Raw genomic sequence first — 16712 nt, 5'->3', positions numbered from 1 at the left:
AGAGAGGAGGCGCTGTGACAATAAGGGTCCTCACAAGGGTGCAAGAACAAACTCTTGTGTGTTCTGCAGAAGGGGATTGGACCCCACTTCCTGTTGTGGGTCGGTTCTCCCACAGGAGGAGAGAGCTTTCTCACGCTGTAGAGAATAACCACACACACACAAACGGATGTCGGACACATAAACACTCAAAGAAAAACTGATTTATTGTTGCTGATGTGTCCGCCGGGCTTCAACGTATCAACACAATCAGAACACCTGTATCACAGGACTCGTAATCTCCATCTTCCCCTCCGTCATCCATCTCCCCGGTGTCACTGCGGGTCGTCCTGTGGTCACAAGTGCTTCCTCCACCGGTGACGTAAAGGTTAAAAGTGAAAGTTGAACAGCTGTCTGGTTTTTCTTCTTCTTCTGCTGCTGTGTGTGTGTGTGTGTGTGTGTGTGTCTGAGTGTGTGTACATGCAGAGGAAGAGAGGGTGAGTGGGAGTATTTGTTAGACCATGAGGGACATTACAGGTTATGATGGGGGCGTTTAGCGGCCAGAGATCAACTTCTTCCCTCACAGTTTCTTGGGATCACTGGTGGATGGGAATCTCCTCACACTGTCCCCTAGCAGTGGTGTAAACACACGCACACACACACACACACACACACACACACACACACACAGAGAGTCGTGTTTCCATTCACATATCTTTATGTGTATTTCAGCGTATCGCTTTATAAAACTTGTGTGGAAACGCACATGACAGATGTTTTCCATGACGTGTGAATGCTTGTCTTTGACGCTGGACGGCGTGAAACATGGCCGACACGAAAGAGCAATTAAAGGTCGCCTAATTGATATCAAATGTCTGAAGATATCAACTTCTTCTTCTACTCTGATAACAGGTAGATTACAGCCATGTAATGTCTAGAGAGCCAACTTCTGACCAAACTACGCTGTAGTTTATTCACAACAAACACGATGATGGAAACACCTTAGTCACATTTATTTTTGCAAACAAAAGATTAAAGTTTGACAATTTCATGGAAACACGACTATTGACTTCCATTCATTTCCTGGAGACTTACCCAAACCTTAACCTAAACATAAGATAAGGAAAGTAAAATATAGGAAATAGAGTTTAAAGTACACTTTCCACCACATCACACCGATGTTCAAGATTATATATGTTATATAAATCAGTCTACACACAGTTTGCTTTGTAACTCATGTGTTTGTACAATAAAGGAGTGATGAAAATGTATTACTAACGAAACCAACTCCCAAACGATGGACCAACTTATATGAGAAAAAAACAATAGTAAGGATTCCTGGCGTGGCTTTAATCAAAAGATTTTTATCACACAATTATAAATAAATAGTTGTTTTTTGCAATTCCAGGAAGATTCCACAGCTTGAATTTGCTCTTTTTTTGGCTCTCAAGGTTTTTCTCTTTGTGTTTTGGGGGAAACAGCGCCCTCTTCCTGTTCTCCGCTGTAACGCAATCCATCACATTTCAAAATAAAATGCAGCGCAGGTGGAAAGAGACCGACAGTCTCAATAGATGTGATTTGTTTCAGGTGATTTACAGCCATGTTTCTAAACTAATTATTTTGAAATAGAGAGGAGAGAGTTTGTATCATCTTGCTTAGATGTATAACGTATAAACTATGTATATTCTTCCACATATTGTGACCTGTGCAGGTGTGTTTCGCAGTTTTATTCTGTTTTATTGTAATAAACCGAGCCTATAATAACATTATATTCACGGTTTCCCCTCATTTGAAGCCCATATCTTCAGTTCAGACCCTCAACTAACCTTTTCTGTCAGTGAAGGTGCCCTGGTTGTTATTAAATATAAACACGCTCCTTTTACAGTGACTAAAAGCTCAAAAACAGCATTTTTTTACTACAGTCGAATCATCTCCGTTATGCTTATTCGGCTTTAATTTGACCTACATTTGCCCATTTTGTTGGCATGCATAATGAGACATTTCAGCGGAGGAAAACCAGGCATCATATCTGGCAATGTGTGTGTGCGTGTGTGTATGTGTGCGTGCACCATAATACCATATCTGAGCTGACACAGTAAATGTCATGTGTGTGCATTTCCTGTCCCCAGTGCCTTCAAGAATAAGACGTCGCACTCGGATATTAAGATCCGGGATATCGGGGACGCATTGACCCGCAGCGCGTGCCCCCAAAAACTGCGTCAGAGGCCGGGTAAGTGTTTCCTATTTTCATCCCGCTGTACTTTCACAACCAGATGTCTGCAGCCTCAGCCTGGTGTAACACGACGTCTTCAGTTCAGAGAGGTGCATGCGCGTCCTCTCGGACGTACAGCGCGCACCGGACTCCATTGAACCATCTCACAGTTTAAAGTCACTCTGCCTCTCAACCCAAATACATGCATTACAAATACAAGTAGGTAAAAGATCTGAATTGATAGAAGACACATCTTAATTTCGGCATCAATATAATCCACTAATTATAAATATATGAGTTGTATTCACGCTGCACTCCTCTGTTGTTGTCTGTGGAGTAACGCACTTTTTGGTGGAAAGTGGCTGAGGAGATTACAGACGGGACAGTTCAAAAAGTTAAAGTTTTGTATAAATACATTTTCCTAAATTAGTTTTATTCATGCCGAATATGAGTACACATTTGACTGATTTGATAAAACACATTAAACTCCCCTTCTACCATATTAATATGTGTCTACGCGTGTAAAGACTTTAATTTCTTTGATTTGTGAATGGAGGTTTGGTTCCCTCTCAGCGGGGGATGACGGCATCAAGCATCACATTGTAGGATGTTCTGCACGACACGTGAAAGACACTACAGTGGTTTATTATAGCTCCTGTGATTCCAGCGTGCACGAGTCGCATCATGCTGGTATTACATGAAATCAGCATGAATAACTGTCATCACAGTCGACAGCCAGGGCTTTGTTCGCTCCGCTGCGCACTGGTCCAAGGTCCGCTCTCCAGCGCGTGAATGCCAAACAAAGCGGGTTCCACGTGTGAATCCTCTCAGATGCAGCTTTTAGATTATGGGGGAAATAACAGCAACGCAATCAGGTTATAGACTGTAAATAATGAAATTAAATGTATTTCGTATAGCCCACATATGACACCCTCTGTCACAGGACTGTGGAAGCCCATTTCTGCCACTGTGATGAAAAATATTCTTTAAGTAATTATGACAAACTATCTCATAATTATGACTTAGTATCTCATAATTATAATTATCGACATCCACATGAATATTATAATCACCTACACAAATTACACAGTACACTATAACACATGAAACTGTCTGTAGTGTTTTCCAGGGTGTTTAAAAGATTAAGAACAAGGCTTTCAAATAAATGAGTTATAATGTAATTTAGGTTTAAGGTTTATTAAGATAAAATAAGATAATCCTTTATTACAGCAGAAAAATGGACAGTGCAAACAAACAAGAGACAAAGGTAGAAAAACAAGATCAAAACAAGTATAACAAACAGAGTAAAGGTACAATAAATAAGTAACAAAATCCAACAAACACTAAAACATGATATAGTCGGACTGAATGTTTGTTTGTGTTGCACATGAATGAATGAATGCATGAGGACAGTTTTTGGAGAGAGTGTTTACGCCGGTGAAAGTCCACCACCAGCTCTTTGGTTTCCCCTGAGTTGATCTGAAGCCGGTTCCGCTGGCACCGGCACACAAAGTCCTGGTTCAGGTCTCTGTGTTCCCCCGTCATCCTCATTGCAGAGTCGTCTGAGAACGTTGGCAGGTGTCAGTTCGAGGAGCTGTGTGTGAAGAGGATACACAATACAGAGATGGTGCAGACGATGGGGGTTGCAGCAGCAAGGAGGACTGGATGGGGGGGAGGGGAGGATGATCAAATCTGATAAGTAAAGAACCCCACAAGGAACCATGGCCCCTCCAGACCACACATGTTCTTCTGCTGCAACTGATCCGGCATCTTTATCCTCCATCTGTTTTAGGATATATCCATATTTCTAATGCTTGAGTCAAATATGGCTGCTGCTCCACATTCATATGAATGAGAGCATTAATAATATGACCTGGAGGAGTTGATTTCATTTCACATATTCTTCTTGACACAGCCAGGGTTTAAGTAGTCAAAATAAATCAATGTGATTATCTGATATTAAATCATTTACTAATACTTTAATGACTATTTTGTTACACTGTTGCGTTGGTGGTGTTAACTTTTATTGGGTTATTTTGTACAACTCCTCTTGTTTACTTTTGATTTAATTAATTTAAGTGACAGGTCTCTACAGCAGGGGTGCCAAACATACGGCCCGAGGGCCCAGTACTGGCCCGCCAAAGGGACCAATCCGGCCCTCTGGATGACTAGAAAGAGAGAGAGAGAGACAGACAGAGACAGACAGACAGCCAGAGAGAGACGAATGCCGTCTTTCCTAATAAGACCAGAGGAATAACTAAACACGTGAAACACCGAGCAAGAGACAGAGAGAGCAGCAGAGGTAGAGAGTGAAGCTAGCTGCTAAGCTAAAGGACGCTAGCTAACGTTAGCAGAACGCGAAAACAACTGTCGGGTAAAGCGAGAAGTCGGTAAAAGACGGAGAGAAAGCGATGAGTGTTCAAATGGTTATATGTACAGCAGGTAGTTAACCGCTCGTAATGAAGAATATCCCATAATGAACTGGGTTTAGCTGGTGCTGTTGGAAAACAGACAGGCAGGGAACCGGAAATGACGACACCGGAAGTAAAGATACCGGAAGTGACACAATACTCTTACCGTAGTACGTCAAGCGTTGTCCGACGTACTACATTTATTAATATTAATATAAAAATATTAATACACTTTGTTGCTGAAGCCCTCTTTAGTCTTTTATGAATAATTGCCTTATATTTCATATTTATTTAATGTTAAAAAAGGATCAGAAATCTGTTTTATGAAGTTTTCAGACATGCAAATGATAGAAGACTTCATAATATGCTCAGACTGTAAGGCGATATTACTTGTTGCTTGTTTATAAACTGTATGTGTAACTGACATGTCAGTTGGCTTTCTAGGATGCCAATAATGAACCACCTTCTCACCGCTAGACGGGTTCAAGTGTGGAAATGTGATCTGGGAACGTTTTGTCAAGTTCGCTGAATTTATGCAAACTATTACCGGAACCTTTGAAGTCTATAATTTCAAAATAACAGCAGCTGTTCAACACAAAATCAAGAGAAGAGCAACATCTAATACAAATGTAATTTCATAATATATATATATATTTGAATTGGGTGAATTGAAGTGAAGATGAGTGTAAAACGAAATAAAAATACTTTATATTAGTATAATAACACGACCCAATATAAACCTGGATAATGACATCAACAATTATGTAACAAATAACAAATAAGGAGAATATAAGGACATGAAATAATGCATGAAGTTACCCAGGATGTGCAAAATGTCAAATAGCTGACAAGGCTATTAAAAAACATGCAAAGTACCCCCAGGGGCCCCAAAGCCCTCAGGTCTCCTATAATGTCATTAGTTAATGCTTGTATTGATTACTTGAAAAGGAAATGCCTTTAAAGGGACTCTCAATTCCTGCCTTGTGGGGGCTCTACACCTTTAATACCTTTAATATTTCATGTGATATAATGGCTCATGCAGTTTACATAAATATGTTTGCATTTAATCAGACTAAACTGAGGAACACAGGAGGCTTATTTTGGGCTTGCCGCTCACTTTTTCCTTGTTTTTTTTGTGAATGAATGCATAATTAGTTATTGTTTTACATTTCTTAGAGTATTCCATGCTGCTTAAATCCATAATACCATACTATATATTGTATATTATTCCTAATCTGTGAGAAAAACTAATTTGTTGAAGTCATTGTACTTTGATTCCTTTATTTTGAAGGTTATCACCGGAAGCCTTGTGTCATACTCAGTGTAACTTGATACCTTTGGCAGAGACGGGCAGCAGTAACATGCGGAGCAGCTGATGCTGTGCGGGGGCTAAAAATAATCAACTTTTTACACTTCTGCACTCACTGTTTTCTTCTTTCTTTTCTCTGTTTGTGTTCTTTCTTTCTTTTATTTTCTTTTAAATCCAGACATCCGGAATGAAACGTTGTCATTAAGGATTATTACTTTTATTCGAGGTAAGAGACTTTGGTGTTTATGAGTTTTTTGGTGTGCAAATTAGCTTTTTAAATGTTAGTTAAAGCTGTATTTATTATGTTAAAATGATGGGGTTTGATAAACAGGGCTGTAGTCTAACACATGTGTTGTTTTTGGAGGTTTATTTACTTGTCAGTGAGCCAATAAATCACAGTTAAAGGGATATTCACAAAAAATAATTATGCATAAAAATAAGCAAAGAAAAGGACAGAAATTCAAAGTTATACTCTGGAAATATATATATATATATATATTTTATTGTTGAGAACAGCACTTGTAGTTCACTTCAATTCTGACAGTTTTAATGGAAGCCAATGGTGCCAAATTTTAAAGTTTGACAAAAACTTTGATAGAAATAACCATTTATATATTTCCCCACTTAAAATATCAAAACAATGGACAGAAATTCGAAGTTCTACTCGAGAACAGCACTTGTAGTTAGCTTCAATTCTGATAGTTTTAGTGGAAGCCAATGGCGCCACATTTTTAACAAACTCTCAAACTAAATGCACCAGTTATATATTCACCCACTAAAAAGTCTGTTAACCCAGTTTGTCCAAAAAATCTGTTCACAATTGGCACCAAAATGCCCCAAACAAAGATGGCCGCAGGGTGCCGCCATTGGTGGCCATCTTTGTTTTTTGTTTGGAATGGAGACAAAATGTTAGAAGGTATAAATTATAAAATATCTGCTGTACTGTATGTTTAAGGAAATGTTTGAATAGGGCAACAAATAAAGGGTATTCAAAACAAACATTCCTGAACTTTATAACTTTATAAAGCAATCATTTAAGAACTTTAAAGCTCATCGTACGATTGTTTTAAGCCTTAAAAGTCTGTCGAAACATTTAATGACATTCTTCTAACAGTAAAGCACCATGAGCCAGGAGCCATGTAGCTGTGGCGCTGAAATAGCTCTCATGTCTTGCATTTGTGTTTCTGTGTGTGTGTGTGTGTGTGTGTGTGTGTGTGACGAAAATGCCCCGAAAATGTCTGACGTAGTCTCCAAAGTTCAAACCAAAGCACCGCAAGTGACGCTAACGGCTAACTGTTCAAAGACAATGGTAAAACATCAGATTATACAACACACAACACACTTTTTGTTCATTATTTTGGGGCGTTTTACAGCCGTTCTGATTGCTGTTGTTTTGTTTTGCGTGCAGCAGTCGGGCGGTGGCATGGCCTTGTCGTTCTGCGGCAACGACCAGCGCATCAACTCCTACAGCGTGGAGAAGGGCGTGCTCAACAATGGCTGCTTCGTGGATGCTCTCAACCTGGTTCCCCATGTCTTCCTGCTCTTCATCACCTTCCCCATCCTCTTCATCGGTAGGTTATGGAGCTTGACACACACACACACACACACACATTACATTAATTCCAATGTACTGTTTCTGTATATTGGTCATTTATTCTACGTAAGCCTCTTAAGGCTTCATCTTCTCTGCTGGAAATGTTCCAGGAATCTCTGAAGCAGTCGGGGCAGAAATAATCCTCTGAAGATTACTGGACTTTGATATTTGTTTAGATTGTTTGACACTAAATGTGTTAACACTACTTCTTATAGTGGAACACCTACTGTGAAGGACTAAGAGCTCCTGCTTCTTCTTCCTCGCGTTGGAGCTTCCCCATTAGCTCTTTTTAAATGAATATGTGAGTGTTTCATACGGTAAAGTCTCTGCTCTCACGATCAATCATCTGACAGTCCGATGTTTGTTGCGTGTCGACACACTTCGATGCATATTTCATAAAGCGCAGCGCAGCAGCTTGAGGGAACAGCTCAGTGGGTGATGATCAGCAGTAGAGTGGTTTCAGTCTCATCTAGTCTTGTTGTAATTCAGCAGGACAAACATGGCGGTGAGTCTCCTCTCGTGAAGCCATCAGCTCACTTTAAGTTCATATTCAAGTGTTTACTCAATGACTCAATCCTCTTCATCCTCTGTAGCACAAAGGGCCACAATGAGCTGCTTCCACATCGTCGTTCACATGTCGAACCTCGACCCAAATATAAGGTCATGTCGTCCGAGTTATTTTTGGCCGTCCTGGAAGAGTCCGGCCCAGCACTACGTCTGGAAGGCACTCGACTCAGAGACCAACGCCTTGTTTTTCAGGAAAGATGTGTTTGCTTTTAGTGTTTTTTTCTGGTCTTGTTGGGTCAGAAGATGCAACAAAACCTTCTCATGCGTGAACAATAAGACTGACTCCACACTGGTATATTATTATTTGGACTTCCAGATGTTGAGGTGTCTCATCTTGCTTTCTTTTTAGCAAAAAGCTTGTGCAAAAAGACGAATGTTATGTCAGTGAGTTATATTTAATCAACATTTAATTTCCCTCATTTTTATTTTTATTATAATCCGACAAAAGTTGATTAAAGATCTCAGTTGAATCTTTGAACATAGTTACTAACAAATATTAAAATCTGAACATAAACGGGTTTGAAATGATTTAAATGTGATACAATGACATCAAACACCAACCTCATAAAGACACAGACAGTGAGGACTGAGTTGTGTTACAGTAATCTGTTACTCAGAGCAGATGTGTTTAGTGATATTAACTTTCTCATCACCAGTGAACATTAAGCAGCTTTGAAGATCAGTTCAGATGAAATCAGAGCAACAGTCCAGAGATCCAGAGGAGGCAACAGACGGGCAACAACAGATTCATAGAAACAAATACATATTTCAGAATATTTATTGCTGAGCTTTGGGTTATGTATTCAGAATATACTTCCTTTTCCTCTTCAACATCCGTTTCTTTTGCTGTTGAATTCGTGCTGTGGCCAAATTCTTCCATCCCAACGTAGTTCACTTCATATCTCGATTTATATCACGTTATCTGGTAATTCAATAGATAAGTTCTCAGGTAGGAAGGAAGGGAGGATGTGAGAGTAAGAACGAGAGGAGTAAAGGAAAGAAGGAAGGAAAATGGGAAGAAGGATAAAAGAGGAATTACACTGATGTAAAAAGGAAGAGAGGGAATAATTCAACAGTAAAATAAATGAACATATTTGCTTTGTTTTGTACTAATTTAAATATTTGTATATGTGTGTGTGTGTGTGTGTGTGTGTGTGTGTGTGTGTGTGTGTACAGTAGTTTATGCGAATAGTTCTGACCAGAAAGCCTTCAGCCGGTTCCCCGAGGACTCACTAATTGAAGCTTCCTGGTTCTAGTTTGTGGTCTCCGTCCCCTGAGCCTCCATCATGGCTGCGGTCCATTTAGTTTAGAGCAGAAACAAACCTCACGAAAATAAACAAATAAAACTCTGTGGTGCTGAGCTCCCATCATTAAACCGACACATAAACCTTCATGAAGTGTGTTAGTGTTTAGAGTGGATCAGTCAACAAAAAACTAATCTGCATCTGGATCTGGGTCTGTCCACGGTGGACCAGGTCTCTGCTGGAGGATCTGGGTCTGTCCACGGTGGACCAGGTCTCTGCTGGAGTCTGAGCTGAAGGAGTTTCTGGTGAACCTGCATGAGTTCATCTGGTTTCACCAGAATCCGACCCGGTGGCTCCGATGACGAGCATCAAGAATAACTCTATAGAAACAGACCATCTTCTCTCTGATGGTCTCTTTACTGATGGAGGTCTGATAGAGGATCAGGACTACACTGAGACTGGTTTAGGACCAGATAAAAGGTCCTCACAGTAACTTTAAGTAGATTTTCAAGCAAAAATGTCAACTTTTTGCTGGTTTAAAATTCTCAAACTTCTTCTTTTCCCTCAAGTTTCCCTTTTTGTTGAGTTCATATTCATCATGTCTCTCTCTCTCTCTCTGTCTCTCTCTCTGTCTCTCTCTCTCTCTCCGTCAGGTTGGGGCAGTCAGAGCTCCAAGGTCCAGATCCATCACAACACATGGCTTCATTTCCCCGGACACAACATGAGATGGATCCTCACCTTCTCGCTGCTATTCGTCCACGTCTGCGAGTTCGCAGAGGGCATCGTCTCCAACAAGTGAGACAAAAACAATATGTTTAAATAGTGAAATAGTGTAATTTGAATATTTGAATCATGTCCTGTCTTTGCTTTATGCTGTAGGGGGATGGCCACCAACCACCTCCATCTCTTCATGCCAGCCTTCATGGGTTTCATAGCAGCCACAACATCCGTGGTTTACTACCACAACATAGAGACGTCCAACTTCCCCAAACTGCTGCTTGGTGAGACTCAACACTCTTTTTTTTGGGAGTTATTTTCTAATTATCCTGTAAACAATATTCCCTGGACATTTTTTGGTTTGTGTACCTTGAAAGTGCTTGAAAAGTGCTTGAGTTTTACTCTTAAAAAGGCTCCCATCACAACAAAAGCAGCAATGAAACCGTCCGTCAATATGACGCTAATACCGCGTTTCTATTTTCCCCACAGTCCTGTTCATCTACTGGGTGTTGGCGTTCATCACAAAGTCCATTAAGCTGTGGAAGTTTGTAGAGTTCAACGTTGGACCGCAGCACCTGAGGTTCTGCATCACGGCCCTGTTAGTGGTGCTGTACGGACTGCTGATGGGCGTGGAGATCAACGTCATAAGAGTCAGGGTGAGGACCCACAAGTCATCCAGTATCAGTGAATAAATAACCTGTAATGTGCTCAGTGCAGGAAGTATGTAATTCATTTTGTCTCTTTCTCTTCCCCGTAGAAATACGTGTTCTTCGCCAACCCCCAAAAGGTGAAACCTCCAGAAGATCTGCAGGATTTGGGGGTTCGCTTTCTGCAGCCGTTTGTCAACCTGCTGTCCAAGGTAGACTGAAACCAGTTATTGATATTCACGATCAGGATCGATCAAATTTACCCAATTCAATGTTTTAGGCCACAAGTAAGAAGTGAGAAAGTGTCCGTTAATGTTCAGGTCTCATAATCAATACTTGGCAGTGGAGTAAATGATGAATTGCATATTTTTAGTCGACATATTGGTGGATGAATCCTCTCATCATGGGAGCCCATAAGAGGCCCATCGAGCTGAAGAAGATCGGCAAGCTGCCCATCGCAATGCGAGCACTCACCAACTACCTTCGCCTCAAAGACGCTTACGAGGATCAAAGGGTGAGCTGATGGGCTAACCTGATTCAACACTAATGCTTCCTGCTGCTGACAGTGTCCGAAGACAAACCTATTTACTCTCTCTTCCGTCCATCAATGCTCAACAGACGCCTGAGGATCCGAACCGCTCCCCGTCCATCTGGCGCTCCATGTATCGAGCGTTCGGCCGCCCCATCCTGCTCAGCAGCACCTTCCGCTACCTGGCCGACCTGCTGGGCTTCGTCGGGCCGCTCTGCATCTCCGGCATCGTGAACAACATCGTGAACAACAGCAGCGTCGGCCCGACGGCAACGGAAATCAAGGACAATGTGAGTACGAGCCAGTGAGGCGAGTCGGTGTGTGAGGTTCAACTTGAGCACGTGAAAGGCTTTAACACTGCGTTTTTACGTCACAGTAGCTACTCAATCAACGTATCCTAATACAACAGTTGGGGTGATATCTATATATCTACATACATATTGAGTTTTCGTCTCGCATGGGGATCGAACAGCGGTCTCCTGGCTGAAAGATAGCTGGTTGTTCGACTAATGGTCTTTATACCTCCTTGTTCAAGGTTCAAGAAACATTTTTGTGCGATTTCTACAAACGATGACGCGTCATTTGTCGTAGATATCGCTGCGAATGCTGGATGAGAGCAGCTTGACTCAAGTCCTCCTGCTTCTTAAAAGATGTTTATAAAGGTGGACAACATGACTCCCAGTGTGAAGGGAACATGGTGGTTTGCGAGTCAAGCGTGACGTCACAGTCGGGTTCGATTCCCGTAAAAACAATAACTTCCTGTTGCGTGTAATGGTTTGGAAGTCTTCCAGAGAGAGATAGAAGATGGGCTGATATTAGTCAGCCATGAAGACAAATCAAAGACCGTAAGTAGGTTGTGACACACATGAAGTGTGTATTTCAGTAGTGTATGCTGGAGTAAATGATAGCGGGGGGGGGGGGGGGCTGTGACTACGATGTGAAAGGTTAAACGTCATTCAATAATTTCCCTTCAGAGAAATCACTTCGGAAGTTCAAACCCACGTCAGGGCTGAGATTACTGAAGCCGTCAACACGACCAAACTCTGCTTACATAAAATCATTTTATTAAAAGTTCAAATTAGTGAGTCGTCTACACACACACACACACACACACACATAGTGTCGCTGCTTGTTGGAGATGGTGGGTGGTCCAGCCGACCAATGAATGACTCACTCCCGGTGTGATGTCACCGAGGGCGTTGGTCTCAGCCATCGTGTCGCCACCAGTACGTGTGAACGACGCTGTGTCTGACGTGGTTATGCTTCGGTAATGTCATCACACCCTGGTGCTGAAATGTCATTACACACACACATACACACTCACGCAATGCTTTTATACATGTGAGGAATGACGTAATACACTCCCTAATGCTGGCAACTACATACCTTCGACCTAAAACCGAGTCTTAACCTTCTAAAAGCACCGAAGAAGATAACTTTAATACATGTTTATCAACTAACACTTCATTGAATATCTGCACAGAATATTGACTTTATTTCAGATGTATCAGCACCTGCAGCACCAGTGGTCAAACTTGTAAACTATTCCACCACAATAACACAGTATATTGGTGTCCAGCCACGATGGCACGGTGGAGAGGATGTAGCCGACGCTGAGAGAAAGCAGACGCTTCTTACAGACGCTCTGTTTGGCGACGGAAGCGCCGCTGGCAGAGCTGATCACAGACATCGACTCCTCTTAAATCCAATCCCGGCCTCCTCCAAAGATCACGACACAGACAAGAGGTGGTAGCAGAGGCAGAGCAGACGCGCTCGTGATGGCAGCGTATTATTGTTGAGTCCATTTGGCTGGATGTTGTTGTTATAGTAGATGTTGAATGGGAGACGCGGTCGCGTCCGTTGCTGCCTATTAAAGTGGGTGTAATGGGCAGCGGAGATAAAGAGCAGAGCAGCGCTGCATGTCTGAGTGACATGGAAAATTCCCCACTCTCCTCACACTCAATACAGAGGGAAGGTCTGCTGAGCGTCACACTGAGGTTTTTGGTACTAGTGTGTGTGTGTGTGTGTGTGTGTGTGTGTGATTCGTACTATGTGCTGAGACTAGGCTTTATCACGATCAATCAGGTTTATTACCAAGTAGCTTTTCACCTGCAGAGTTTTGCTTTGTTGTATTTGTGCATAACATAAACATAGTTAAGTAAAAGTGTATATGTGTGTGTATGTAATATATAAATATATAAAAAGGAACAAAAAACAATAAAGATATGAAGAAATACTATAAAATATGAATAAATAAAGAAGAGAGAAAAATGCACTATGAAGAAATACCAAAGAAAAGTACAATAAACACAAATATAGAATCAAAAAAATACAATGAAAATATAAAATATCTATTTACAAATTATCTGAATTCAAAAAAGAAAGAGTTGTGCATATTGATAAAGTCCTCCGATCACAGTTTCTATGTAGGTTTCTGCTGTAAAGTTGGGCATTTTAACATGGAGGTCTATGGGAATTGACTCGCTTCTGGAGCCTCAAGTGGCCACTTGAGGAACTGCAGTTGTTTAGCTGACGAGTAACATCCAATCATATTCACACAGGTGGTGCTCTTGACACTTGTTTGATTGTGTGCAGCCGTTTAGGAAGAACTTCACGTATCTTGTGCGTTTGCTTCGTTGCAGACGCATTTGGGCGTGTACTTCATGCCGTCCATCGAGCTGCTGAAGGACACCTCCGTCCTGGCTGTGCTTCTCTTCCTGGCTCTAATCCTGCAGAGGACCTTCCTGCAGGCCTCGTACTACGTCACCATTGAAACCGGCATCAACCTGCGGGGAGCCCTGCTGGTGAGTGAAACATCATTTAGGTTCGGACGTTTTGGTTTCCACACTGAGGTGTTGCTCTGAAGAGGTCGAGTGAATAATAAAGCAAAATCAATGTACTGCTGTGGACGTACTTTAGACACCTAAAAGAATCAATATCAGGTTAAATGTACGCTTTATTTAGCATATTTTCACCTCTTTATGTTGCTGTCAAACAACCATTTCTGACAGCTTCAATTCCAGAAGTACATTACTTTGCAGCTACCGTAGTAATACATATGTAGAAGTACCTCATTATACCGAACTTGAAACATCACTTCAACATTAATCCTGCATGTTTTACATGTCTTATTTCTTTAACTAGGCGATGATTTACAACAAAATGCTGCGTCTGTCCACCTCCAACATGTCTATGGGGGAGATGACGCTGGGGCAGATCAACAACCTGGTGGCCATAGAGACCAACCAGCTGATGTGGTTCCTCTTCCTCTGCCCCAACCTGTGGGCCATGCCTGTGCAGGTGGGTTGAAGAGGGGAACCTCCTCACATTTTCTGGCCATGTCTTATTAATCTTCCGCAGTGATGTTTTCAGTGAAGACTTGTCTTTTTTCTGTCTCTGCAGATCGTGATGGGGAGTGATCCTGCTCTACTATTTGCTGGGCTGCAGCGCTTTTGTCGGAGCGTCGGTCATAGTCCTGCTGGCTCCGATCCAGTACCTCATAGCTACGAAGCTGGCGGACACTCAGAAAAGCTCACTAGTATGCAGGAAATACATCCTATTCCCTCCGGATTTTAGTTTTTCTTTAAATAACAGCACTTCATGATGTAAATCCACGTTATATTTCGTCCTCAGGAACACTCTACGGAGCGTCTGAAGAAGACCACGGAGATCTTGAAGGGCAATAAAGTTGCTGAAGCTGTACGCCTGGGAGAACATCTTCTGTGGCAGCGTTGGAGGACACCAGAGGCAAAGAGCTCACCAGCCTGAAGACCTTCGCCTTCTACACATCGATGTCCAGTAAGATTAAACAGGAAACCTGTAACCTGGTTTGAATTATGTCGATTGCATTCATTTGTGTTTGCAGGAAAGATATTCCTCAGTCTTCATCAGGATCGGTAGAAAAGACTCGACTTACTTTTGGTGAAGTTTTTCGTGTGTCTTGATTGTTATTCTCATAATGTGATATATAAACCCACTCAAATGACCCCCTGTGGGTCTCCATCAACATAGCCGATGAAGCACTTTTAGCCGATATAAATAGGCTCACATGTTTAATAAAACCTGTTTTCTCTCCCTGTGCAGTTTTCATGAATGCTGCTATTCCCATTGCTGCCGTTCTCGCGGTAAGAACATTTTAACACACTGGTCTACAAACCCGCTAAACCTTCTATGTGCTGGTTCCCCCCCCACACTTTCCCACTATAATATGATTTATCAACATCAACGAGGGTTTACTTAAAAACTTAAAATCTTGTCTCGTAGACGTTTGTGACGTATTACTTCTGGGATGGCAAAGTTCCCGCTCCTGCCGAGGCCTTCGCAGCTCTGGCGCTGTTCCACATCCTGGTCACTCCTCTCTTCCTGCTCTCCACGGTGGTCCGATTCGCCGTCAAGGCGCTGTTCAGGTGAGTGGTCAGTGTTATTGTGATGAGATCACTTGGTGACTTGTAATGCTGCTTCGGCTGAGAGAGAGAGAGAGAGAGAGAGAGAGAGAGAGAGAGAGAGAGAGAGAAGGGGAAGACACACTAGACGTGGATCCTGAGGTAAATCTAATTAAAGGAACATGGAGGAAATCTGACAGCAGTGAAGAGAAACTCTAAACTCCTGAGAGATTACTGGTGTTGGTATCGTCACAATCGCACATATTCATGGACTCTGTGTGTGTGTGTGTGTGTGTGTGTGTGTGTGTGTGTCCACAGCGTCCAGAAGCTCGGCGAGTTTCTTCAGAGTGACGAAATTGGAGACGACAGCTGGAGAAACGGAGACATGCCAGTTTCCATGGAAGCAGGAAAGAAACACATGGGGGGGGTGAGTGTTGATGAAACACGTTTTTTTTTAATAGCGAGGCCGGATTTATTCTATTGAATACCAATTTCAGGGCTGAAGTCTGCAGATGCAGCAACAATGATGGAGACAAACGTCCGGTAGATGGTGGCAGGTCTACATGAAGGTGAAGCCACCAAACATTTCTATTGAAATGATGAAGATTTATCCAAATTTCTCCTAAAAACTTAAGTTTTCTAACCAATGTGAGATTGGTGACGTGGCGAAGCAGCGTGGGATCATGGGAGTTGTTCCTTCGGTGCTCGTCGTTCAGGAGGTTTTTACCTCCTCTGATTCAAACACTGAATGAAGCAGCTTCAGGTCAAAAATCTGTGTTCCTTCGACGCTGTTCGGGAGGACGCAGGACGTAATTTAATGAGATTAGAAGTCTTAATAGTTACAAAAATAAATGGTAATACTATGATGATAAAGTTGTAATTTAATAAGAATAAAGTAATTATATTTCAAGACAAAGGTAGTATTGTTACGACAATAAACGTGTAATTTAATGAAATAAAGTCAAAATATTTCAAGAAAAAAGGTATATTATGATAATATAGTAAAATCCTAATATTATAATAATAAAGGTATAATTTAATGAGAATAAAGTCATAATATTTTAATATAATTTCTACCTGTTGTGCATTACTGTATTGCTCTGCTGATATGTTAGTAATAGGAA

At 41.7% G+C, this 16712-nt stretch overlaps 1 protein-coding gene across 1 annotated transcript in view; it reads left to right on the top strand.

Annotated features, from left to right (window-relative positions):
* The first annotated feature begins 6047 nt into the window (after nucleotides 1-6047).
* The window catches only part of abcc9 (ATP-binding cassette, sub-family C (CFTR/MRP), member 9), a 35664-nt gene continuing 24999 nt past the window's right edge, over nucleotides 6048-16712 (top strand). The window contains 19 exon segments of the mRNA XM_079183603.1: nucleotides 6048-6134; nucleotides 7156-7217; nucleotides 7317-7479; nucleotides 9967-10108; nucleotides 10193-10314; nucleotides 10520-10686; nucleotides 10788-10889; nucleotides 11051-11191; nucleotides 11296-11496; nucleotides 13849-14010; nucleotides 14351-14506; nucleotides 14609-14617; nucleotides 14619-14744; nucleotides 14840-14887; nucleotides 14889-14939; nucleotides 14941-15004; nucleotides 15290-15330; nucleotides 15470-15612; nucleotides 15907-16015. Of these exon segments, the coding sequence (XP_079039729.1) occupies nucleotides 7215-7217; nucleotides 7317-7479; nucleotides 9967-10108; nucleotides 10193-10314; nucleotides 10520-10686; nucleotides 10788-10889; nucleotides 11051-11191; nucleotides 11296-11496; nucleotides 13849-14010; nucleotides 14351-14506; nucleotides 14609-14617; nucleotides 14619-14744; nucleotides 14840-14887; nucleotides 14889-14939; nucleotides 14941-15004; nucleotides 15290-15330; nucleotides 15470-15612; nucleotides 15907-16015 (1950 nt within the window). The 5' untranslated portion in view covers nucleotides 6048-6134; nucleotides 7156-7214.

This window comes from Pholis gunnellus (genome assembly GCF_910591455.1).
Source record: "Pholis gunnellus genome assembly, chromosome: 22".
Classification (NCBI taxonomy): Eukaryota; Metazoa; Chordata; class Actinopteri; order Perciformes; family Pholidae; genus Pholis; species Pholis gunnellus.
The sequence above is the reverse complement of the archived record's forward strand: the minus strand, read 5'-3'. Positions and strand labels throughout refer to the sequence as shown.